Genomic DNA, 27525 nt, shown 5'->3' with positions numbered 1-27525 from the left:
TTAAGTTCAGAGCCTTAAAGTGTAACATTTTGTTATTGTTTAATGCTTGAAGATAACACTTGAGAACTTCTGAATAATCAAAGTTTGAGAAGATAGAATCTCACCGGGATAACACTAGCAATTCAAGCACTACATGTAACTTGTACAAACCATGACAGGGTGGTACTTTTTAATGTTTATATTCAATTAGAACCTCTACAGTATTTACTGTTAATTCATTAATATTTATACATTCATAAAATAGTTTAACAAGCAAATTACATTAGACTATATAGAGCAGCATTTAAAGCAGAGCTGCACAACTACATTTTCCATGCTGTATGTAGCCTGTTTTGCTGACAAGGAATGTATTACCTATGGCGTTCCTGCTATTATGCTTGAAAATTAGAGAAAGCTAGAAATTCTGGACTGATATGGTTGATGATTGAATAATTTCTGGCACTACTGGACCTAGAAAATTGTACATAATATGCAAGATTGGTCCCCAGAAGAAGGATTAGAGATCTGAAACGTCTTGCAAAGTGGACCAGTTCTCCGTTGGACCTTTTTCTCAAATACTGCACTGGAATATAATATAGTGACTTTGAGCCACATAAGGACAGTAGGAGCATTGTGGAGCTTATGAAGTTTTAACTTTGTGCATAACTAATATGTTTTATTTATTTAAATTTGTGCATGACTAATATATTGTGTATTGTTGATACTCTTTTTGTATTTTGATACTAACTATTCATTACTAAGTCAGAATTGTGTTTTACATGAAGAACCTCTAGGTGGGGCCTGGTAATCTCCTACTTTTACAACTGATCTCCAGCTGGCAGAGATCAGCTCCCCTAGAGAAAATGGCTGCTTTGGACTCTATAGCATTGTACCATGCTGAAGCCCCTCCCCTCCCCAAACCCACCCTCTCTCAAATCCACCACCAAAGTCTCTAGGTATTTTTCAACCCAAACCTGGTAACCCTAGATATATATAATGAAGCCCTTGTGTATGATGACCATTGGCCAATGTTAAAGTTGACTGAAATGGAAGGGGGGATGTTTTCAATTTCATCCTCTTATTGGAGATACCCAGTTTACACCTCATACTGTTCCTGAGGGCCCTCTGTCCCGAAGGAGCAACATTTCAGGTAGCTCAGTGGGCTGCAGTGGGAGGAGAGGTCTGTTCTGCTGACAAAAATATCTTCCATTAATGGAAACTGAACTTTGGATAAAACCATATATTCATATCTATACATATATATGCATACCTTTAGACCTGAAAGATCTATGTCAATGGCAGTCTCCCCACTGTTGTCTCCTTTAGGTGCAATTTGCTGAAGCAGGTGATAGTATGCTTTTGAGTCCTGATACAAATAATATAAAAAATTAACAAAAGTTCTCAATATATATCGATGACAGACACTGAAGATCACTCTGTCAATAGCTGCAGCTGCATGCTTTTCCTTAACATAAATATTAAAATATTTCATTTGTTGCTGCATTGGAAGGTAATGGGAGAAGTAAAAAGACAGCAGCCATACTGGAAGCTGAGCTTTTTATATATATAAACTTCCAAATAGAGGAACAATGACACTGTGTTTCATTTATTTATATTTTCTTTATTTTATTCCTTTGCTGTCTGCCTTTCTCAATCAGACTTCAGGCAGATTGCACTATATAGCAGTATACTCAATAGGATTTGACAAGTAATAAGCAATGCAGTCAAAGTAAGACTACAGAAACTTAAAACAAAGCAAACACTATTAGACTTTATATGTTAAACAATGCCAAAAATTGTGTTACATAAGTAGAAGTTAATGCAGTGGGAGAAATATATATACAGCAAATAGATAATACATTCTGTATATAGCAGTCTAGTCCACATTTCCTTTCTTTTATAACAGTACCTTCCCAAACCATTATGTTGTAACAGCCCTATTGCTTTTATAGAAATGCTGTCTTGAACAATTCTGTTTTACTATCTATGTGGGAAAAGAGAAATGCAAGAGCCTTCCTGTCCTCACTCAAGCCATTCCACAAGGCAGAGGCCACATCAGTGTATAAAAGCCACAGTAACAAGACTAGACCAATGTTCCCTCTAAGCTTCAGAGTCTTGTGAGCAAAAATTCTGCTTTGTGAGCTACTGCATAAATTAGTGTGCTCTGGGACCATCATTCCTTAGCTAAGACAAAAATGTGTGAGCTAGAGGCTAAAAATCTATGAGCTAGCTCACGCTAACACATCTTAAAGGGAACACTGGACTAGACTACTGTAATGCATTCTACATGGTTCTGCCCATGAAGTCAACTCAAAGAATTTCAGTAGTGGCAAAATTGGTTCTATCAAACTGAAGCCAGTTTGAGGTTCATAGCAGAGCAAAATGACATTAGTGGGAAGCAGTTATCGCTGGATAGGAGTAAAAGAGAGCAGCAATCTAGTAGCACCTTAAAGACTAACAAAATTTGAAATGAGCAGTGACTCATGCCCTGCCAAAAATTTTGTTAGTGTTAAAGGTGCTACTAGACTCTTGATGTATTCTACTGCTATAGACAACCACGACTACCCATCTTGATCTATCGTCATCGGGTAGGAGTGAGAGAAGACAAAAACTCTGCCTTATCCGAATTGGGTTTATTTTTTTAACCCCAGAAATGGACCAGAGAGAAAAAGTCTTCACACTGGTATACACCCTCTGGCCCTGTCACAAGTCAAACAGCCTAAGCCAATTGGCTAGTGGTGGGGTCTGCATGGAAACAACAAGCTACAGTCAACAGCTCTCATCTCAGTGCTGCTTAGCTGCTCCACATCTCTCCATCTGATTCTCACACCAGGTACAATAGAGCACTTGCACTCACTGTGAGAAGCCATTAGATTAAAATGCCTTTACAAAAAGATTTCTATGATAGTTGTCATTAGTTCTGGTGAAATGCTTCTGATTCCAAACTATAGTTTTGTTTATTAGACAGACAATATAAGAGATACCTTAATATCTTGACTAAAGTTATTTATTTTCTTCCATTCAGCATTGTCCAAATGGTAGTTAACCCAACGCAGCAGGAGGTCTTCTGGAGACAGTTTAATTAATTGCTCTAATTCTTCATCATCACTTAGCAAACCAATAAGAGCTACAAAAAAGTTTTAAGTAAATCTTTAGTTTTTTTAAAAAATTAAGTTTGCATTAATTGTTCATAAACGGTAAAAAAAGAAAGAATAAGAAGCAGAAGCAAACCATTATCAGAGATTTAAAGATTTCAACATTTTGTAATGCGCAATGGTCCTTAATTTCTTACCTTCATTTCTGGAGATTTCTATATCTGCAAAAAGCCCAACCTTAATAATTTGCCACAACAGTCCTAACACCAAATGTGGTTTCCCTTCTTTTAGATCTTGTGATCCAATATTGACTACTGTACAACCAATAGCTGATGCAGAATTCAGTGCAAGATCTAGATTTTCCTATGTGGAAAAAGAACAAAGAATGTATATGGAAGTGTGTGCATTAATATATGAATAGAGATAGCTAGCATTTTAAAATAATATAAATTTAAAAGAAAAACAAAGCAAATAAACAAGGGACAGATTTCATCGATATAACTTCTAGTAAAAATGGATATGGCATAAAATATTTCATTCAGGATGCATTTAAATACATCAAAAGTGAACAGTGCATGCACAGCTACTTATAGCTCTGAAATGAGTACCCCAAGCTACTGGACCAGAAAAAGCCCTCCTTACTATTATTATTCATAAGATCTTCATTATGTTTCATTTCTTTGTGCATTTCAAAGGTTATTTAGCACATGGATATATTTTCAGATAACCACTGCAGCAGTTCAGCAGCTAAAACAAACTATGAGACATAGAAATAAATGGAAAGTTATTATTGTGCATATGAGAACTGCCACTATGTTCTTTCCACCTGAATGTGGAAAACATGGTGGGGAGAGGGAAACACCTATAAACGCTACTTCAGTTACCAAGGGTAAGAATGGTTTTGTTTGGGAGATAGTAGGCTTCTCAAGGTGGAAATCAGAAATGCTTTGCTTATAACAAAAGAGCTACTAGAGCAATATGTGTCAAACTGCAAATAAGAAACAGACTCCTGCAAAGATATATACAAAAAGGCCCCTAGAAATAAATTATCCATAACTTGAGCTTCAGTCAATTCTGTTTACATATGGATTTCAAGTAACAACACAGGAACATACAAGTAACCAGGAACTGAATTGTTGCAGTCATCTTACTGCTTCAACATTTTTAAGATTCAAAGAATGTTTCAAATCTTAACCTGTTTACCCTCCGGCTGCCTCTAAAGATAGATTTTTGTTCGAGTAGTATGATACTTACAGAGATAGTAAATGGAGTAAGTTTCTTCTTATTAATAACTCTCTCATCAATTGTGTCTGGTTGGGATAAGTTTATCATTTTGCTGAGGGAGTAAAGGTGAACATTTAGTTTTCTGTTCTGATAATGATTATTTTATTTTTTTATTTACTTTCCATTTATATCCCGCCCATTCCAAATGGACTCAGGGCGGCTAACAATCATATAAAACCCAACATCTCAATTTCAAATATAAAACAATAGGACAGTCAGTTATAACTTAAAACAATTTAAAACAAAGTATTGGTGACAGAGCTTCATATGAGTGTTCCTATATTTTGATTAGATTTAAAAGATTCTAATAATACTAAACTATTTACCACTTAATCACATTGCAAAAATAAACTACAAAAACACATACAAGAGTAGTAATGTAGTGCTGGAGTAGTGCAGGAGTCTGTGGATGGAAGAAGTTAATAGAAATGCACCTTCTCTGCTTTCCTTCAGTAGCTCATGCCTCTCAAAAACCTTATGCTATGTCTGAAGGACCATCCTGAACAAAATGCCACATGTTTTTGTGGTATACAGGAAGAAATGGGAATCAGGTGAAATTTCCCCCTTGCATAGAAGGAGCAAGCCTTGAGCTGAGCTTGCTCATATAACACAGAGACAATTTATTTTGCCTGATTCCTTCACCATATTGTGGTCCCCTGTATTTCATGGTATTTAATTCTGAACAGTCTCTAAACCCTCAGCCACAGGTGCTCTTTCAACTGGCAAGACAAAGGCAGGGACATTTTCTGGAAACTCCTCCCATTCACTGAAATTTGGATCCAAGCCAGAAAAAAAAAGAAATGAAGCATTTATTAATTGGTGTTTTGATTTCATAAAGGTTCATACAATTGAACATTAAATTAATAGAAAAGTCTGACTGATAGGAACAAAATAGTTGTACATGCAAACACAGAAAAAGATGCTGGACTTAGAGGCTGTCTGCACATCTATGTTCATTGTTTGTGGCATCAGTAGGTGATTTGAATTAACCATCTCAAATTAATCTCCACAGGTAGAACTTTTTAATCCTTGATGATCAACTCAGATTAAAAAAAATTTCAATAGAGATAACTAACCAAGAGTCAACAAGTGAAAGTAATCAAGTATGTACATGTGAGTATACAGGTCAGAGCATAATAGAACAACAGTCTCAAAGACATTCAGATATGTAGAAATGGTAGGTTTTACCATCCTTCTGAGGCTTTACCACTATACATCAGAGAACTGTATGTTTCAAAATCCCCTCATTAAAAACCTCCAAAATCCTACAGAGAGAAATTTAGTGAATCTGAAAGGAGGATGGTATTTCCCCTATTTGTATAATATATTGTGATAAAATAATTTGGAATTGCTGGTCATAGAATTTTGTTTATTGACAATGGAACATAATCCTTCTGATTATACCAATTTAGAAAATGGAAAATTTGAGGCCAGGTGATACTAAGACACTGAACATAATGTACTGCTTATAGTTTTGTAGTTGTGAAGGATTAATATATGAACAGTTTACCTAAAACAGAATCAGCAATTACATGTTTCATTTGGAGAGTCAGACATATGTGTTATCTGTTCACACTTTTATCTGTCTATGCAATAATGGAAATGGTTACTAAATCAACAAAAGCATAATAATTTCAGTGACATGATTAGTCTTTGATACTTTGCTTCTGGGTAATGGTAATGGAAAGTGCTGTCAAGTCACAGTTGACTTTTGGCGATGTCACTTTCTCAGGGTGCAGGCAGGCAGAAGTCCAAAGCCAGTCCAAGGTCAAAGTCCAGGAAGTCAAGCAGGAGCCAAGTCACCAATGCAGAATCACAAACTGGAATCAGAAGTCAGTGTCCAAAAGCCAAAAGATCAGGGTGCAAAGGAAATCAAGCAGGTCAGGATCAGGAAGGAGCATGGATGCAAGCCAGAAAATAGACTTGTTGCTTCCACAAGGTTACCAGGTCCTGGGTGGGAGCTATATGGGAGTCTCAATCAGCCTACTCCCTGGGTGGTAGTGACTCTGCTAGAACTCAGGGCTGAGAGATCTGAAGCATTGGCATGCCTCATGTCTTCGCTCTGAAAGTTCTTTCCGGAGCCTGCTTTGAACTCTTGAGATGGAGGAGGAGATTGATCGTCAACAGCTGACACTGGTGCCTGGAGAATGATTGATGGGCCAGCTGCTGTTTGTTCAGTTGAGGAACTGGCTGGCAACTCTTCCAGGTCTGTTAACCCTTCCAGCTCCTCATTAGAGCTCATGACAGGCGACCTCATACGGTTTTCAAAGCAAGAGTCATTCAGAGGTGGTTTGCCATTGCCTGTTTTTGAGTCACGCCCATCCAAATACTAGCCAGCACCGACCCTGCTTAGCTTCAGGTTAGCCTGGGCTCAGGCCCTTGTAGGTAATACACACAATATATTCCTTTGCAAGTGCAAACATTGCTGGCATTGCAGTGAATTTATCAATACAAAATACATAGATACCAACAAAAGGAAAAAATCCATAATCACCTCTCTTGGTAGAAATATGATCAGAAAACCACATGTACAAAATCATATTAGATTTCCTGTATTTTCTAATGAGTATGGTAGATGACCCATGACCTCAGAAATTAAACCATTTCTTAAATGTCTGATGGATTCCAAAGGAAGACTGAAACTCTCCCACTGAAATCAAGGGGGCTATGGGGGTTGAAAGTGCTTTATTTTGGTTGGATCATGCCACAAGTATTTTTACAGGATTTTTTGTGACCAGGTTTTTTTTTCATTTAGCACTAAACATACCAAAGGAGGATGCCATCAGCAAGTGACTTAAAAAGACTGTCATCTGTTGGATCCATGGGGAGAAGGTGTTTACAGTCAGGGTCATCTTGCAGAGCTTTATTTATCCAGTTAACGAAAGCAACCTTTTCTTCCTCTGAAAAATTGTAAAAAAATTCTAAAATAATCTAGCAGTGAGGACATCAAACAAACAGTGATAGGAAAACAGGCTTTTTACCTGTAACTGATGATCTTCAAGTGGTCATCTGTACATTCACACCTATGGTATATAGTGTACCTGCACCAACCACTATTAGACCAATATCAAGCCAAAGGATTTTTGTGCCCTGATTTCAGTGGGTGTGTACAGAAACCCTACCACACACGATCACTGGAGTAGGTGCGGACATCCTGCCAGTTTCTTCTGTCTCCTGTATGACCCTAATAAAGCCAAAGGATCAACAGCATTGTGGAAGGAGGTGTGAATGCACAGATGACCACTCAGAGATAACCAGTTACACGTAAGCTGCCCACCTGGATCTAGGTAAGCAACCTGCTTTTCTTTGTGGTCTCTGTGCATCACACCTATGGGAGATTAGCAGGCAAGGATTACATCCAGAGGAGGGTGTTGGAGGTCAATCAGGCACAGTAGACTGCATGATCACGCTTCCTGTCTGGGACCACTGGTGCAGAGAGACACCAAAGGGATGATGGTGATAACGGTATGCTAGGCTGCTCAGGTCAAAGCCCTGCAAGACTCATGTAGTGGAACCCTTAGAGGAAGGTAGTAGATTTAGCTAAGGTCCTAGTAGACTGGCCTTGAATCAGGCCAGCAAACAGCTCCTTAACTAAGAGATGATAGAGTTAATAGTTCCCATTAACTCATTAGGAGACTCTGCAAAGAGGTTTCATGGTCTGGCTTCAGGGAAGTGGAGGAGATGAACAGGTCAGCCCTGTGAGTTTTGGCCCCTGGAAGAAAGAAAAGGCAGAGCCCTTTTGACATCTTGGGAATGGAGTCTCTCATCATTGTGGATGTAGGAAATAAGATTGTAAGAGAGATATTCAAGTTAGGGTGGAATCCAGGCACTACTTCCAAGAGAAAAAATATCTCAGAGTAAAATGCCCAAGACCTATGGGAGGCTTCAAATTCTGAGTCCAGCTGGAAAGAGTTTGGAGCAGAAGCCATGGAAAGACTGTTGAATGGGGTGCAGATATTTCCCCTGTAGTTGGTCCCACATGAAAAGTGGAGATGGCAGCAGCAGTGGGCAAAAGGGGGGACTTGCCATCCTTGTCTCTGATAGGTGTCTGTTCCCAACATTGAGCACTGGTATAGGAGGGTGCTTCAGTGCTGGTGTCACCTGACTGTGGAGCCAACAGTGCTTGGGGACCATATGTGATGTTTGGAGGAGACTGTGCATTCATGGTCCAGGCTGAAGAGTAGAACCACTTGGGTCTGGAGTGGCTCTGGTGTCAGGGGCTTAGTTAATGGATGGCGATGCTGGCCATTGAAGCAACAAGCTGATGAGGATGGCTGTCAAGTCTGACACTGATCCTTTTGGAGAGACAAGTGGTGTATAACAATTGTGGCCATGTTTGCCATGCATGTCCTGCAGTTTTCTGACAGGTATTAACTCCAACTTAGATGCTGAGTTTGCTTGTTTGGGAGAGCAATCAGTGTTGGAATGGGAAAAGAGCCATGAGAGTTTCTCTCACTCTCAGAGGGCTCAGGCGCCATCATCACTGGTTGGGCCATGGGTGTTCAAAGTTGAAGATGTGTGGGTCACTGTAGCCAGTGAGAAAGTCTATGTTAGTGCTATGGATTGGCATATAAGGCTTTTTTCATGGAAGAACATCGAAAGCATTAGTTTCCATGAGGCAGGGGAAGCAGAGGGAGCGATCATCCAGAAAAGGGAAGGGGTTACTCCTACATTTGGATCAGTGCTTGAAACAACCAGTGCCTTTCCATAAGCGGTAAAAGGAAAAGAGAGGAGAGGAGAAAGAACAGGGCGGGGGGCTGGAAGGGCCAAGGAAGGTAGAGTCTTCTGCTTTCTCCCCCTGTTGCTGTTGTTGTTCTGGGAGAAGTCATAAGAGACAAAGAAAAGTAGTAAAAGTAGCTATTGGAAAAGGGAAGTTTTAATGAAAGCACTGACCAGCGCAAGGGGAATGACTGATCTGCACAGCGGTCAAAAGAGAACTGACAGGAAGTCCTTGCCCACTCCAGTGAACATGTGTGGTGGGGTTTCTGCGCACGACCACTGGAATCTGGGTGCAAAAATCCTTTGGCTTGATTCTTATAAGGGTTGGTGCAGGCACACTATATCCCATAGGTGTGATGCACAGAGACCACAAAGAAGATCTGGAAAGGATCACCTAGTCAAATCATACAAAAATAAAGTATACAACAATCTTCCTAGATAGTTTTTCCATCGCCGAATAAAGAGTTATTCTTGATAGCAGAGCCAGGCTACACATTACACTCACCAAATGGGAGCAGATCATCTCTGCTTGCTGAGATTTCTTAGGGCTAGTTCTAGCTTTGGGGAACTGTCAGGAAGATGCTGTCTAGCAGGCATCCATCTGGATGTGGTTATAGCACAAGCAGAGGACAAGCAATGAGGGTTACTGCTCCTAGATGTTATTTGCTCACTCACCCAGGCAAAAAGTACCTGCTTGAATGAATGGCAGCAGCTAAGTGAATGGTGAACAGCAGCACTCTGCAGCCACTTCTGCTTGCCCTCTAACTACTTGGCAGAGGAGGAAGTCACATAATAAATATAGCATAAAGCTATGCTGATGGTTTTAAAACTGTTCCAGGGATCTCTGACATTCCTTAAAAGCGTATCAAGCATTTTTCTATTTAAAGATGAAAAATGACCGGCAAAGTTCACTAAAGGACAGGATGATACTTTTCTTCTAGAACACGTAGTAAGAATGTGCTACAGCACACATTTCATGTGTGGCAACAGTGAGTCCTAGAAGGTTTTATCAGTGCCAGTAATGATCTGTGCAGATGATAAAATAACTCACAGAGGAAATAGTCATACTAGACTGTAGCAGCAAAAATTAACAATAGTCTAATGGCACTTTTAAGACAACAAAATTTTATTCCATCTTAAGCATTCATAAACTAGAGCCCATATTTTCAGATGCACATGGATCCTCTCTATACAGTGATTTGGTATCAGGGTATAGGGGGGAAATGGCAGAGTCAAAGGAATATGAAATAAAAGGTGACATGTAATTACATAAAATTTAAATCTTATCAAGAAAAATATGGAGACCATTCACTAGTCATGCTAAACTACTTAATGCTTGTACTAGGTGGGGAGTTCCAGGTCTTGCTAGGATAATTAATATGGGATTTCTTATTAATTGCAAGTATCATCTCTGACAAAACCTAGGTTTTAGTTTAACTACCAAACTTTAAAATTAAAAGGTGAATTTATAGTTGAGGCAGGGAGCTTAAAAGGGAAAAATGGTTTAGAAAAATTATTCTCCTATTTGCTGAAGGCTTGGTTACTGCTTGGCTTGCCTATGATAGCCTGGAATTGTAAACTGCAAGCCTGATTGGTGGGAAGTTTAAAAAATTATATGACTTAAAGAGAGTTAGTTAGAAGAAATAAAAGAAAGGTCAGTTAAAAACTCTCTCTCTCTCTCTCTCTCTCTCTCTGAATGAATGCATACTGAGAATTCACTCAGTGCTTCTAAAAAAGTGGGCTCTAATAGGGATGTCAACATCCAGCTGGGACTTGGGGATTCCCTGGAATTACAGCTCATTTCCAGAGTTACAGAGATCAGGTCCCCTGGAAAAAGTGGATGCTTTGTACAGTAGATTCTATGGCATTGTACCCCAATGAGGTCCCTGTTCTCCTCAGGCTCCATCCCCAAATCTCCAGGAATTTCCAAATCTGGATCTGGCAACCCTGCCTTCTCATCCCCTGCCAGTGGCCAAGGGAGACCTGGCAATCCTAGTTCTATCAAAATAAACAGCAACCCAACACTAGACAATTATGAATAAAAGTCCCACGCAGTAGTCTCAGCTCAAGGTCCGTTCCACACGAAGACCCCAGGATCCATACCTATATGGAAGGTAGGGATATATAGGAGATTACATGGTTGTGTAAATTGGGTGTGTGTTACATAGAATGAAGGATTGATTCCTATGAAATAAATTTTACTAAAAATGGCAAGTCATATTACAGAATAATAAAAATAATAATAAGAGTTAAGAGATTTATAAAATGATTATAAAGAGAATTTATTTTTGTTTGTAGAGAAAGACTGAAATTGGGTGGAAATCACCATAATTATAGGGATTTTCACAAATACTAAGGTATCAAAATAAGTAATTTTACTAATAATTTGTATATAACATGATGTATGTATTGATTTAATATATTCAATCAATTGCAGTAGAAATAATCAGGAGTGATTTCCATGAACACTGAGGTCCAGAATTATTCATTGAAGGTCAGCATGCTGAATTAATCAAATGAAATTAATTATTTTTATTTTGAAAAAATATTTGTAAATAATTAATAATATTTTATACATTGTAGCTCATTCCACTGTTAAAGATGTTATAAAATTGAAATGGAGATAATAAATCCTGGGGTCTTTGTGTGGAACAGACCTTGAGCTGAGACTACTGCGTGGGACTTGTATTCATAATGCCTAGTGTCGGGTTCTTATTTATTTTGATTATTACCATAACTCTAACTCTATCCCATGAAAACATATGCTGGAATAAAAATGTTGTAAGAGTCTTCCTTATTGCTGTATGCAAAAAAACAGTAATAGATAATATTTCAGATATAAGTATAATGGAGGTTTTTTTCTTTTAAAAAATGCTGCCTTTCTGCCACAAATGAGGCATTCAAGACAGCTAGAATTTCTCAGTGTACTATCTTATTCACTAGGGAATATGTCTAAATATTAAGAATCAAGCTAAATTAAAACTAAGAATCAAGCTAAACTAAAACTCTGAAAAGTTTTTTGCATGTAACTGATGTTTTATCTGCACTGTTTGTTCCACCAAATAAGTCAGGTTGTCAGAGAAGGCAATGAGAATTCCTGACAAAATCCAACATGGTAACATTTAAATATCAGAGATGCAAAAAATGTATGAAATGTAAATGCTGGCTTGACATTGAGAGGAATGATTCTTTTATCTGAATAAAGGGAAATTATTTACCTGAGTAAGAGTGTTGGGTCCCCTCACTGGAAATTGGGGATGTTCCTCCAATTGCAGTAATTCCCTTTTTTTTGTTTATTGATTTTCGGAATGTTTTGCTAATATCATTACTTTTTAATTCTTGGATAACCTGGGGGGGGGGAACAGTGTAGTTTTCATACATTCAGAGATAAAGCGGACAGTGAGACAAAAACTAATAATCAAAAGGGCTGTACGGAGTCTATACACACTTTTCTCCAAGACTCAAGCAAACTTCCTTAACAGGACTTGTTAATCACTGCTACAGTAATTGCCAGCCAGCAAGTCATTTTCTTCAATAGTCTAGCCTTTCTTTCTCCCTTTTCTTGCACCCAGCTCAACTAGATCTTGCAAAGCTGTTAGGCTGTTACAGCAAAGTAAAAAAAACCTTTCTGTGATTCTATACATTTGTCAGGGATGCTCTTGGCCTATCCTGCATTGAGCACGGGGTTGGACTAGATGACCTGTATAGCCCCTTCCAACTCTGTGATTCTATTATTCGTTTCTTAATTTCTCCATCTTTTCCACACGTTTCTCATTCATTTCTCTCCCTTCACCTGATTTTTCTGTGTTTCCTCCAGTTTCACTTCTTGGTCTCATTGGTCTCCTGCTTGGTAATAGAATATATTTAAGGGTACTTGTCCGGGCTGCCACCTCCCAGCCCCGCAACAACCCAGACTCCATCGGCTCCTGGCCCTGCGAAAGAGGGCAGGAACGGTTGCAACAAGCCCCGGAGGCCATCAGCTTCCCTTGTCACACCCGTGAGCCCTCCTACCTGCGTGGCTGGTGCTGGGTGTCCTGGGGCCTCGGCAGGGGAGTGGTCTGGCCTTGGCCTGAAGACCTGCCATGGGATGGGCCAAGCGCGGATGCCTCGCCCCAACGGAGGAGTGCAGCCGCAGCTGCCCCTGGCTGGCCCAAGAGCCCGGGCAAAGAGAGGCCTGGCACCGCCGAAGATGATGGGCGGCACTGAGGAGGCCACCAGGGTGGTCGTGCACGATGTGGCGGGCACCCCGCCCCCCATAGCCATTCCAAAGGGTGAGGCAGGCAATGGGCCACACAGCCGGGGGCGGGAGGAAACAGGGAATGGCAGGGCCACACCTGATGGCTGGGGGCTTCTGCTCACAAGGTCTCTCTCTCACCAAAACCAGCATAGCTAAATGTCAGTGAATATTAAGAATGGGAATCCTGAGGCCAACTGATGAATATGGCAGTAAATTCCATTTTTTTTGTTACTGTTCAAGTTCCTGATCCACCTATATGTATTATCTTCATAAAATGTTACATAGAAATGTGTTATGTAAGTCAAAGCTACAGTATAAAACACCATATGCTTTTAAAAGTACCATTTAGTAATAATCTCATAGTACATTTATAACACACAAGTCACATCAGAGAAACCTGGGTTTGGGTAGGCATGTTTATAATTGTTTTCTTACTTACTGACACAAATTCTTCAAAGTTGATTTTGCCATCCTTGTTGTTATCTGTAACAGCTATAATTTTTTCTACAATTTCTCGTACTTTGTAACCAGGCAGAGGAACACTTGCTTCTTTGAAAAGGTCTTGAAGTTCATAATCACTGACATATCCACTGTTGTCTATATCTGCAGATTTAAAATTACTGTCAGATCCAGTGTTTTTTACTTTCTCTCAACTCACTATAAAGAAGTCAAAGCCAGTGAATGAAGAAAATGAAAACGAGCTACAAATTCAATTATTGCCTTAACTACACACTTCTACCTGCGTAAGTTCTTCCAGCTCAAATATACTTAGGGCTGCTGCTGTAGACTAGAAAACATCCAAAAGAAAAGTATATTAAACTAAGGTGTGGCTTGCAACATTTATTTTTGAAAATGTACTGTATTACCCCCAGGAGGCAAAGAGGATTATACACAGATGACTACAGAAACATTAACTTGCTGTGGATTAAACAAACTACAAACACATTTATTGATATAATACCTGATCATAATAATGTATAAAAATACCCAAGGAAAGATTCACATAATCAGCCCTTGCCTATAGGGCTGAGCCATTTAAATTTTACCTCAGCCACATGGAAGCCTGTCATAGAAAAGTTGCTTCCATGCAGCTGGAATAACATTTAAAGGACCACAATTTTTGCTATGTTCACAAGAGTTTCTGATGTCCACTAAAAGATGGTGGTCAGCCAGGAATCTGCATTACAGGTTTGCTATGGCAAAAGAGGTTAACAGAATAATTTTTATGTAAACCAATCGTATGAGAGTACTCCAAAATAAAACCAGTAGGCCAACTGTGACCTTTTTCCTTCCCTAATTATTTGTCACTCAGGAGTCTTGTGTTCCCTTTCCTCATCTTTGTGAGAATATCTAATGCCTTATGCCTCTTAAAAGAGTGTTGAAAACTGTCTACCAAAGGGTTATTCTCTTGCTGTCTTAAGAGATCTTTGGTGAAAAGTGACACCACCTTTTCTAGTCTTTTGCCAACTGGTAAAATACTCATCAGCATCTCCAGCTACCTCTATTATTTCAGTTTCTTCTCTTCTTAAGACAACTTGAGAGACAATTTGCTCTATTATGAGCACCTTGCTTATATTCCCAAAGAGTGCTTGTGAATGGTTCCGCATCCTCTTGGAGAGGAGTGACAAGTGGAGTGCCTCAAGGATCTGTCCTGGGGTCTGTTTTGTTCAACATCTTTAGAAATGATTTGGATGAAGGAATAGAGGGAATGCTTATTAAATTTGCAGATGATACTAAATTGGGAGGGGTTGCAAATACAGTAAAAGACAGAAACAGGATACAGGGTGATCTTGACAGGCTGGAAAACTGGGCTGAAACCAATAAAATTAATTTTAACAGTGAGAAATGCAAAGTTATGCATTTAGGTAGGAAAAATCCAATGCATCATTATATGATGGGGGAGACTTGTCTTGGCGTATGTGCGAAAAGGATCTAGGGGTCTTAGTGGACCATACGCTGAACATGAGTCAACAGTGTGATACGGTGGCTAAAAAGGCAAATGTGATTTTGGGCTGTATCACCAGAAGTATAGTGTCCAGTAGCCATCTGACAGCAATGCTAATTCTTTGAATTTAGGGGGAGGTATTTATGAATTTCCTGCATTGTGCAGGGGGTTGAACTAGATAACCCTAAGGGTACCTGCCAACTCTATTATTCTGTGATTCCAAATGAATGTTGTCAAAATTTTCTACATAATATTTTGTCTAAAGAACAATGGTCTTGCATCACAGATTTCTCTTAATAATTTCACCACTAAAATTTAAAATGTTTAATTTCAATTTACTATTTTCTTTTTAAGTTTCTCTAATATTTCAAATAATAATCACCATCATGCTATAGGATTTATCTAATATTTCATTTTGTAAATAAATGAATCAGGGATCAAGACTGTTTTGCAACCCTAAGAATGCTTTTATGGGAGTAAGCCACAGTGAATAAAATGATACTTACTTCCAGCCAGTCCTGCTCTTTGTCTTTACTCAAAGGGCTGGGAGGATAGGTGTTAAATTGGAGGCTGTGGCCCATAAAGAACCAAGCGGTGGGAGGATTTAGAAGCACTCACCATCAAAATTGCCCCCTCCAGGATTCTTAGGGGCTTCAGAAGGCTTTTTTCCCCATGCTTTCACACCTGCTGAATAATGCAGTTTCAATCTGCTTCAGTGACTTTTTGCAAGTGGATTTTAAAGTGAATTGCAAAGTGACTCTAAAATGAATTGAAAGTGTGTTATTTAGTGTGTATGAAAGCAATCACATATCTCCTTTTCCTTTTAACTCATTCTCTACTGCTCTCTACATTCAATTTTTTATTTATTTAATTTACAGAGGAACTCTCTCAATAAGCCTCAAGACAGGACACAGAATAAAAGCAATGTACTCATATAGCCTACATTCCAGGCCCCCTAAGCATTTCTCATTGCGCTTTTTAGTGGGATCTTCTACTATGTCTGGAGGGGGCTCATTTTGCTGCTTTCAATATAGGGTTGTCAGGCCCAACTCCGGAAATATCTTGGGACTTTGGGGGTGGAGCCAGGAGCAAGGTTGTGACAAGAATGATTGAACTCCGAAGACAGTTCTGGCCATCATATTTAAAGGGACAGCATGCCTTTTAAATGCCTTCTCTTAATTGGAAATAATGGAGGATGGGGGAACGTTCTTTTGGGGCTCATAGAATTGGACCTCCTAGTCTAATTTTTTTGAAAGATAGTGGGTTTTTTAAGGAGAGGCGCCAGATGATATGCTGAATATTTGGTACTTCTAACTCAAAAACAGCCCCCCCCCCAGCCCCAGATACCCATGGATCAAATATTCATTATACCCTAAGGTATAATGATACCCTAGGGTATCATAGAGTTCCCAACAGACATTCAACTCCCCCACCCCCCCATTTTCGAATAACCTTGGGGAAAGGCCCTCCAAACCAGGGGATCCCAGCCCCCAACTTGGAATTGCAACCCTATTTCAATATCACAATGCAGCCTAACCATTTTACCATTAAATATAGTGACGAGTCAGGAAAGCATGACAAATAATGGGGGATAAACAATTTACAATCTCTTCTGCAAAATCAAGAGCCCAGCAGGAAGTTTGGGGGAGGACATGGTGGGGGGATGATGATGTTGTATATGCCAAAACCAAAAAGTTATGTCGAAATTGTTGGAAACTCATTTCCAGCAATTCTTATAACTACAATATGTTAGTTCTGGGTCCCCCCCCCTCCTTGCTGCTTGAAGTGGTGGCAGGCAACAGGTGTTTGGGAGGGTGGTCTCTACAAAATAAAAATATCATCAAGTTCAGCTCCCTTGAAATGCAGAGTGGAGAGAGAGCCCTAAATTATTAATGCACTAATACCTAATTGCTTAAAACATATTATTTTAGGTCAATTGAAAATGTGTAAAAAGCATTTTTAACAGTAGAGAAGTTCATTTGACAGAAAAACAAAATATCAAAATTGAAGCCTTTTCCTGCTGTGGCAATCTGACAAAAAAGGCAAGAAAATAAAACTACAGAACCAAGACTCTAACCTTGTCAATTGCTTTCATATATAAGACAGAAAAATCTGTTTTGATAATGCTTAAAGTTTACCATTCCATAAAATATTACACAGTATAATCTTACACAGGCTTTTTCAGGAGTCCTATATTAATCTAGGGAGTTTACTTCTAGTGAAGTGCATCAGGGCTTTGTTTGTAGAAAATGCCCAGCAGGAACTCATTTGCATATTTGTCCACACTCCTGACATCACCATTTTCTCACATAGGGCTTTTTTGTAGAAAAAGGCCAGCAGGGACTCATCTGCATACCTCTTGGCACCAAACCAGCCGGAATTGCGTTCCTGCTCAAAAAAAGCCTTGGTGTGCATACAATATTTGACAGTACCTACTATGTTTGTAGCAGTATCATGTCAACAATGAACTATGCAAACATAATTAATTCAACAAATGTATTCAAACTGATGAAAACTCAGCCTTGTAAAACTTTCCACAACACTATCTCTATAAGGCAATTGCCAAGTTAGGCCACTTCACATTGCAACAAAAGCATTAAGCAATAATAGTTTCCTTCTGGAGGCATATTTGCAGAGAGGCGAATGTACTTCAAACATTACATTAACAACACAGCTGACTTCACTGGAAATGTGCAGGTTTATCTGATACACAGGGATAGGCACTATAGTCCTCTTTTGCTGTTACAAAAGCCAGTACAACACAGTGGCAACATGGCTTCCACACAGCAGGGTTGATGCTGCTAGCATTTATTCTTGCTTCTCCATAGCACTGTTGTGCATTCATATGCCTCCTGGGGTTTCCCTGGCTTTTCCCCAGTCTTTTCCAAATCTGCTTTGCTCTGAAGTATACATGCCTATCTCCTTCTGAAAATCACTTCTGTCATACTTTTAAAAAAAGGTTTGTATATTTGGCATGCATAGTACATTGGAATGTTTATAACAACAATAACTCAATATGTAGATTCAATAAGCTGACCAGAGAGATAAGAACCTGAGAAAAATGCCCTAAAATAAGGTTATGATTGCCTCCTTAAATGAAATCTTTGTTGCCTCCATCTTTATAACATGCTAATTCCAAACATTTGGAAGAGTTCTTTGAAACAAACCTATTTTACTGAATGCTTCTTTTAGTTCTTCCAATTCTTCACGAGAAATTGTGGTTATGCTATTTTCCATCTTTTTGTTATGACTTCTGTTGTTTTCAGTTCTTTATGCCTAAGAATAATCAGCAAAGCATGTCACAAAGTATATTCCAGAAAGATACAAACTATAAAACTGTAAAACCATGCATGAAAGGTGTTTTGTCATTAATATATAATCTGTAAGAATTCACAACCTGTGATTAACTATTATTAGGAGTATATCACAAAGATGATTTCTAATGACACAATGGTAGCTCCCAGGCCTTGGATTCAGCGGGAGCTCACAGGAGCATAGCTCCTGAACCTTTCTGAGAGTTCCACCTCCTCCTTCCCACCTTGCCCATTGAATAGTAGATGCAGCTGCATAACAATGGTTGAGTTCCACCACCTATTTTTTCTACAAAATGACCCCTGGTAGCATCTATATGGCTCCAACTGTAATCATCATGCAGGTCCAAAAACATCAAATGAAAATTGTAGCTGGCTGGAGATCTCCTTGGATTACAACTGATCTTCAGAGATCTCCTGGACAAAATGGTCACTTTGGAAGGTGTGAACCCTATCATAAATTAATTGTTGTTCTTATCACTGGTCACACTATATTTAAGAACCATTGCCTGATTCATGAGATGTAGGTCACTTCCTCAACTGAAAACAGAAGTCCATGCCCTCGGATTCAGAAGATAAATAAGAAATAAGTGGTTGTGGTGCATGTTGGCACCAACAATGTGCGGAAATGCAGTCATGAGGTCCTGGAGGAAAAATTTAGGCTGCTAGGCAGGAGACTTAAGGCCAGGACCTCCAAGGTAGCGTTCTCAGAGGTGCTACCTGTTCCACATGCAGGGTTGAAGAGACAGGCACAAATTAGAAGTCTCAATGTGTGGATGAGATGATGGCGTAGGGAGGAAGGGGTTAAGTTTGTTAGGCACTGGGATGCTTTCTAGAATAAGCTGGAGCTGTACAAAAGAGACAGTCTCCACGTCCCCAGATGGAACCAAGCTGCTGGCGCTTAAAATCAAAAAGGTGGCAGAGCAGTTTCTAAACTAAATCTTGGGGGAAAGCCGACAGGAGATGAAATGTCTCTGGTTCAGGAAGACTCATCTCAAAGAGGATGAGGGACAGTGGCTCAGTGGTTGAGCATCTGCTTGGTAAGCAGAAGGTCCCTGGTTCAATCCCTGACATCTCCAAATAAAAAGGGTCCAGGCAAGTAGGCATGAAAAACCTCAGCTTGAGACTCTGGAGAGCCGCTGCCAGTCTGAGTAGAAAATACTGACTTTGATGGACCGAGGGTCTGATTCAGTATAAGGCAGCTTCATATGTTCATGGGTTAGCTGTTACTTTTCTACTGGGTAATGGATCAGAGTTGTCCACTAAGATGGTGACAAACTGTATGGAGTGTCTGCCAAAGTCTCGAAGCAGCAGGAGGAAGGTTGTGGGCCTGACTTGCCTGAGAAATTATAGATGTTTGTATACAAATGCTAGAAGTGTTCAAAGTAAAATTGGTGAGTTGGAATGTTTAGTGTTGGGAGAAAACATAAACATTGTGGAATTTCAGAAACTTGGTGGAATGAGGAGAATCAGTGGGACACGGTGATTCCTGAATATAAGTTATATTGGAAGGATAGGGAGAGAAGGGTTGGAAGTGGGGTGGCTCTGTATGTCAGAGAGGGTATACAGTCCAGTAAGACAGAGGTCAAAGAATTAGATTCCCTTCTAGAAATGCCTTGGGTTGAAATAGAGGGCCCAAAAGGAAATTTAACTATGGGAGTTTGTTATCGCCCACCAAATCAAAAGATAGAGGATGATTATAATATGATGGAAGGATTAAAAATAGCAGCTAAACCTAAAAACTGTGTCGTAATAGGTGATTTTAACTACCCGCAGATTGATTGGGTCAATATGTGTTCTGTTCGAGAGAAAGAGACTGAGTTTCTAGATGCTCCCAATGACTGTGCTATGGAGCAGATGGTCACAAAACCTACCAGGGTTGGGGCAATCCTGGATTTGGTCCTAAGTAATGCCCAAGACTTGGTGAGAGATGTAAAAGTGATCACACCGCTTGGGAGCAGTCACTGTAACATTATTGATTTCACCATTTGTATAAATAGGAAGTTGCCCCAAAAGACCAGCACAACCACATTTAACTTTAAAAGGGGTAAATTCTCTGAGATGAGGAGGCATGTGAAGAGGAAACTGAAAGGAAAGGTAAATACAGTAAAAAAAACCCTTGGGGAAGCTTGGAGACTATTTAAAACTACAATCCTAGAAGCTCAGATAAAATAAGAACATAAGAGAAGCCGTGTTGGATCAGGCCAATGGCCCATCCAGTCCAACACTCTGTGTCACACAGTGGCCAATATATGTGTGTGTGTGCGCATGTGCGTGTGTGTATACACACACACACACACACACACACACACACACTGTGGCTAATATCCACCGATGGACCTCTGCTCCATATTTTTATCCAATCCCCTCTTGAAGCTAGCTATGCTTGTAGCCACTGCCACCTCCTGTGGCAGTGAATTCCACATGTTAATCACCATTTGGGTGAAGAAGTACTTCCTTCTATCCATTTTAAACTGATTGCTCAGCAATTTCATTGAATGCCCACGAGTTCTTGTATTGTGAGAAAGGAAAAAAAGTACTTCTTTATATACCATAAGTTAGGAAAGGCATAAACAGGTATAAGAAAAGGCCTGCATGGTTAACAAACAAAGTAATGGAAGCTGTAAAAGGTAAGAAGGACTTCTTTAAGTGGTGGAAAGCTAGTCCAAGTGAGATTAATAAAAGGGAACACAGGCTGTGGCAAATCAAATGCAAGACTGTGATCAGGCAGGCAAAAAGGGACTATGAGAAGCATATTGCAAAAAACATAAAGACCAACAATAAAAATTTCTTCAAATATATTAGAAGCAGGAAACCAGCCAGGGAGGCAGTAGGGCCCCTGGATGACCAATGGGTCAAAGGATTACTGAAGGAGGATAGGGAAATGGCTGAAAAACTGAATGCCTCAGTCTTCACTATGGAAGATGAGAAGTGTTTGCCTAATCCAGAACCATTAATTTTGGAAGGGGTGTTGAAAGACCTGAGTCAGATTGAGGTGACATGAGAGAAGGTCCTACAACTGATTGACAAATTAAAAACTAATAAGTCACCAGGTCCGGATGGCATACATCCAAGAATTCTGAAAGAACTTAAAGTTGAACTTGTGGATCTCCTTACAAAAATATGTAATCTTTCATTGAAATCTGCCTCCATTCCTGAGGACTGGAAGGTAGCACATGTCACCCCCATCTTTAAAAAGGGTTCCAGAGGAGATCCGGGAAATTACAGGCCAGTCAGTCTGACTTCAATACCGGGAAAGTTGGTAGAAACCATTATCAAGGACAGAATGAGTAGGCACATTGATGAACACAAGTTATTGAGGAATACTTAGCATGGGTTCTATAAGGGAAGATCTTGCCTCACTAACCTGTCACATTTCTTTGAGGGGGTGAACAAACATGTGGACAAAGGGGACCCAATAGATGTTGTTTATCTTGACTTCCAGAAAGCTTCTCATAAAGTTCCTCATCAAAGGCTCCTTAGTAAGCTTGAGAGTCATGGAGTAAAAGGACAGGTCCTCTTGTGGATCAAAAACTGGCTAATTAATAGGAAGCAGAGAGTGAGTATAAATGGACAGTCTTCACAGTGGAGGATGGTAAGCAGTGGGGTGCCGCAGGGCTCAGTACTGGGTCCCATGCTCTTTAACTTGTTCATAAATGATTTGGAGTTGGGAGTAAGCAGTGAAGTGGCCAAGTCTGCAGATGACACTAAATTGTTCAGGGTGGTGAGAACCAGAGAGGATTGTGAGGCAATCCAAAGGGATCTGTTGAGGCTGGGTGAGTGGGCATCAACGTGGCAGATGAGTTTCAATGTGACCAAGTGCAAAGTAATGCACATTGGGGCCAAGAATCCCAGCTACAAATGCAAGTTGATGGGATGTGAACTGGCAGAGACTGACCAAGAGGTCAGTCTTGGGGTCATGGTAGATAACTCACTGAAAATGTCAAGACAGTGTGCGATTACAATGAAAAAGGCCAACGCCATGCTGGGAATTATTAAGAAGGGAATTGAAAACAAATCAGCCAGTATCATCATGCCCCTGTATAATCGATGGTGCGGTCTCATTTGGAATACTGTGTACAATTCTGGTCACCACATCTCAGAAAGGATATTATAGCATTGGAAAAAGTGCAGAAAAGGGCAACTAGAATGATTAAAGGGTTGGAACACTTTCCCTATGAAGAAAGGTTAAAACACTTGGGGCTCTTCAGCTTGAAGAAACGTCGACTGCGGGATGACATGATAGAGGTTTACAAGATAATGCATGGGATGGAGGAAGTAGAGAAAGAAGTACTTTTCTCCCTTTCTCACAATACAAGAACTCGCGGGCATTCAATGAAATTGCTGAGCTGTCAGGTTAAAACAGATAAAAGGAAGTACTTCTTCACCCAAAGGATGATTAACATGTGGAATTCACTGCCACAGGAGGTGGCGGCGGCTATAAGTATAGCCAACTTTAAGAGGGGATTGGATAAAAATATGGAGCAGAGCTCCATCAGTGGCTATTAGTCACAGTGTGTGTGTGTATGTATATATGTGTGTGTGTGTATATATACCCACACACATATATATTGACCACTGTGTGACACAGAGTGTTGGAATGGATGGGCCATTGGCCTGATCCAACATGGCTTCTCTTATGTTCTTATGTAACAGTAAATAAGAACAGGTGGGTAACCATGTTGGTCTGAAGCAACAGAACAAAGTTTGAATCCAGGCTTTGCTGGTCTTAAAGGTACCACTGGACTCAAACTTCATTCTAAGAACACAACATTTGCATTTATGGAACATTTTCAAATACATTGTATACTAAACATACTAAGTAATCAAATGCTGATCTCCTTCCCTCCCTCTCACTCTCCCTCCCACTCTCTCTCCAGACACATACAGAGAATTCCTGGAGCTTAAGTTTCTCTTGTTATACTAATCAGCTCCATCAGATTCTATCTGAATCAGTAAGTAACAAGCACTAATGATAATACAAGACCCATTAACTCTCAGTTATTTGCTTTAATAGTATCGTTCATATGAACATATGAAGCTGCCTTATACTGAAACAGACCCTTGGTCCATAAAAGTCAGTATTGTCTTCTCAGACTGGCAGTGGCTCTCCAGGGTCTCAAGCTGAGGTTTTTCACACCTGTTTGCCTGGACCCTTTTTAGTTGGAGATGCTGGGGATTGAACCTGGGACCTTCTGCTTACCAAGCAGATGCTCTACCACTGAGCCACTGACCCTCCCAATATCTTTAGCAATATCTTTATCATTTCCAGAAAGTGATATTTGAGAATGAAATATATCCTTTTGTTGTGAACAGGCATTGAACCATTTCCCACTAAAAGAAAAAAATGGTTATTCTGTTCAAACTATAGCACTTTATTATTGCACTGGCTTTCTTTTAAACTTTAAGATCATTGGGTATCCTATCTGAGGGAACCAGGGATGCAAATAAAAAATATAAATAAAGTAGGAACAATTTCAATAGCTTATAAAGAAATAAAGATCACACATTTTACTAGAAACTAAAAATAAGGCCCATTGTGAAAATAAATACAGTGGGCTCTAAAAAGAGGCTCTGTAAGAGTACCTTGTCGGAGCGGGAGTAGCAGAGTGAGGGAGATGACTTGCCCGACACAGGGCTTCAGGAAAGAAAATCAGGCAGACACGTGCAACTAGTGCCAAAAGGTGTATTAACATATATACACAACAAGTGCTCTCTTGTGCAGTCTATACAATATCACCTCCACGGACAAAGTGCTTCGCCTAACCACCATCTCACAGGGAGAGACCTGTGTGATGCACACACAGATCATATATAGTCCAAGCAGCCAATCCTGGCCATGCTGACTCAGCAGATTGCATCACTTGGCTTCTGCCGGCTCAAGCCGGTCTGCTGATCAGGTCACTGTGACCTAGCCTGGCAGCTAGATCACCAGCTGTCATACTGTAGCTGTCAGACTGGGTTTATGTAGATTCTTGCTCCAACACACCTCCTAATCTATTTAAACCCAGTGCACCAAAACACTTTACACAGTTTACATACATGTCCACCAGCAACATTACAGTTCATATTTACGTAGCTCGGAACCCTTTCCGGAATTCGTTCAGGAACTCATCATGATTGTAAAACACATCATCGTGTTCCTGTTCAGCCAGCTCTTTCAGACGCTTGGCTTCAGCCTCCTTCTCCCTTGCCTCGCACTCTGCCACCCAGGCTTTCCATTTCTTAGCCTTTTCTTTTAACATTTCCTCAAATCCGGGTGGGTCTGGATTGACAGTCAGAGTGACATAGGGACACTTGTACCTAGCGGGACGTTGGCCTTTGGTGGACCTGGCAGACACCCGTGGCCCTGTGCTTGGACCAGCTTTGTCTTCTTCGGGTTGCTCTGTTCCCACCTCCTGGGCTGGTTGCTCTGCCCCTGTAATTGGGTGTTGAACCTCCTGACTCTCACACTTTACCTCCAGTTCCTGCATTTGAGGCTCTGCCTCCTGACTCTGCTCGTCAGGCTCTGTGCCAGCATTCGGCTCACCTTCTCCAGCCCCACTGGGTGCCACCTCCTGGGCTGGAGTTCTGGGCTGCGCTCCAACATCGTTATCGCTACTTGGCAGCAGGACAAATTGTTTCTGCAAGGAGTGCAACCTTGGCCAGCTGCTTTCTTCATTGAACTGGGCACTCTTACTAAGTGTTATCTTGCTTTTGCTATTGCAGAAACGATAACACCTGGCCCTTGGCTTGTGGCCCAGAAAAATTAGGCTCTCTGCCCGGACATCCCCCTCCCCGCTACTCGTGGAGTGGATGCCAACCCGAGCCCGTGACCCAAAGACTTTTAAAGAACTCAAATCTGGGGTCTTGTTCAACAGTAACCTGTAAGGCACATTTTTCACAGTATTACACCAAACCCTATTTTGCAAAAAAACAGCTGCATGTATGGTTTCTGCCCAATAGGTCATTGGCAGTTGTGCATCCTCTAACATGCAATACATCACATTCTGCAATACAGCCCCATGCCCATTTTCTCGGGGCGTTGCCGGGTTCGTCAGACGGTGGGCGATGCCCTTGTTCTCCAGCCAACGTTTCATCTGGTTAGATAAGAATTCCCCCCCTCTGTCGGTTTGTACAGCTAGGAGATTAACCCCTAATTGTCTCTCCACTGCTTTGACCCACTTGGTGAATGTCTTATACACCTCAGACTTATGCACCATGGTGAAAACCCACGCGTACCTCGTGTGGTCGTCGGTGGCCACCAAGCAGTATCTCCTCCCCGACAGACTCTTTGGCAATGGGCCAATAACGTCTAAATGGACTAGTTCCAGGGCTCGTGTGCTTTCCCTTGAGCTTTCTTTAGCAACAGCACACGCCTTGCTTTTGGTCTTCTTGCAGACCTGGCAATCCAAGTAACATTTGCAAGGATTTACTTTCAAACTAGGCACAAGCTCCAGGGTTTTCTTTAACGCCCTAAATCCGCAGTGCCCAAGTCTCCTATGGAGCAAATGTATACAATTATTGTGCACAGGCTCATTCGACACCTGAGCCACCTGGGCACAATCACTCTGGACCACATACAGTTTACCTTCCCTCTTTCCTGTCACAAGCAACTTTCCCCCACCTCCCAGGATTTTGCAGCAGGTTTTCTCAAATCTCACCTGGTATCCCTGGTCAAACAGTGTGCTAACACTCAACAGGTTAGACTGCAGTGAGGGTACATACAACACATTTTGCAACATACATTTCAGTGCAGGAAATTCCACATTGCCTGAGCAAACAGAATTGGCAGTGGTCCCATCAGCCAATCTCACATACTTATGCTCAGGACTGTCAATGTTTTTCAACAACTCCTTCTCGCAGCAGAGATGGCTCGTTGCCCCGGAGTCTAAAATCCAAGCAGACCCTGTGCTCTCTACTGCAGACGTGACCAGCCGGGTTGCTTCCTCACACGGGCTGGCGGTCCTCCGCTCTCGCCGCACACGCCCCCGCCTCTTCTCCCTCTCAGGGCAAGCTCGGAGCAGGTGCTGCGACGACCCGCATCCATAGCAGCGACGGACTGCAAACGCAGTCGGCTCCACTTCCTCCACCTTCGGACGCCTGCCAGCAGCAAAAGCTGGCTCATTCTTGGCTGTCTTCCCGGACACACCGATAACAGCACGCTGCCCGGCCGACACCCCCGGACAGCTCACGGCCGCAATTCTCTCTTGGAAGTCAAGCAGGTGGGCACAGACGTATTCCATGGTCAGGGTCGCTACGTCCACCGTCTCCAGAGAAGGTATCAGGGGAGTGTACTCAGGTGGCAACGACGACAGCAAAATGTACACTCTGTCGTCTGGAGCTACAGTCTTGCCTCTTGCCTCCAGCCCAACGAAACAGTCCGTTAGCCGTTTGATGTGATCTTTCACACACCCTCCAGCCGGCATAACGGTGCGGAACATCCTCCTTGTCAAGGCCATGAGGGAACCAGCAGTGGTGCTAACATGCACCGCACTCAATGCGTCCCAGGCAGCCTTGGGAGTATCCTTCCCTCGCACATAAACCAGCTGGTCATCTCCTATAGATAGCACTATGTTGGCCAGTGCCTTATCCGATAACACAGTCTCGGCAGGAGATAAGTCAGCAGGGGGGTTACTCACGAACAGCCATTGCCCTTCACGCTTGAGGTAGTGTTGCATTCTCAGGCTCCACACCGCGTAGTTGGCTGAGGTGAGCTTCTCAACGGCTACTCCAAGCTGTTGCTGAGCCATCGTGCCGACTCCTCCTCACAGCTGGCTGCCGACGTCCCTCTGGCTCTCAAACAGAGAACGGTGGTGCTTCTGTGTCCTTCACCGGCGTTACTCGCCTCCGGGTCTTTCCAACCTCACAGTCAGCTCAACTCTCAACTCTCTCCTCCGCGCAGCGGAACCGCCCTGGGCCCATAACCCTGTCGGAGCGGGAGTAGCAGAGTGAGGGAGATGACTTGCCCGACAC

At 41.3% G+C, this 27525-nt stretch overlaps 1 protein-coding gene across 1 annotated transcript in view; it reads right to left on the bottom strand.

Moving 5' to 3' along the window:
- Positions 1-27525, bottom strand: part of PLS1 (plastin 1) — a 77435-nt gene that overhangs the window by 29860 nt on the left and 20050 nt on the right. Inside the window, exons 2-9 of the mRNA XM_060242304.1 lie at positions 18427-18535; positions 13754-13917; positions 12296-12425; positions 7126-7258; positions 4329-4410; positions 3272-3437; positions 2964-3106; positions 1250-1345 (exon numbers count right to left, since the gene is read on the bottom strand). Of these exons, the coding sequence (XP_060098287.1) occupies positions 1250-1345; positions 2964-3106; positions 3272-3437; positions 4329-4410; positions 7126-7258; positions 12296-12425; positions 13754-13917; positions 18427-18496 (984 nt within the window). The 5' untranslated portion in view covers positions 18497-18535. The remainder of the gene's footprint in view (positions 1-1249; positions 1346-2963; positions 3107-3271; positions 3438-4328; positions 4411-7125; positions 7259-12295; positions 12426-13753; positions 13918-18426; positions 18536-27525) is intronic.

Source organism: Heteronotia binoei, chromosome 6 (assembly GCF_032191835.1).
Source record: "Heteronotia binoei isolate CCM8104 ecotype False Entrance Well chromosome 6, APGP_CSIRO_Hbin_v1, whole genome shotgun sequence".
Taxonomy (NCBI): Eukaryota; Metazoa; Chordata; class Lepidosauria; order Squamata; family Gekkonidae; genus Heteronotia; species Heteronotia binoei.
Note: the sequence above shows the minus strand (reverse complement) of the source record. Positions and strands in the feature narration are given on the sequence as shown.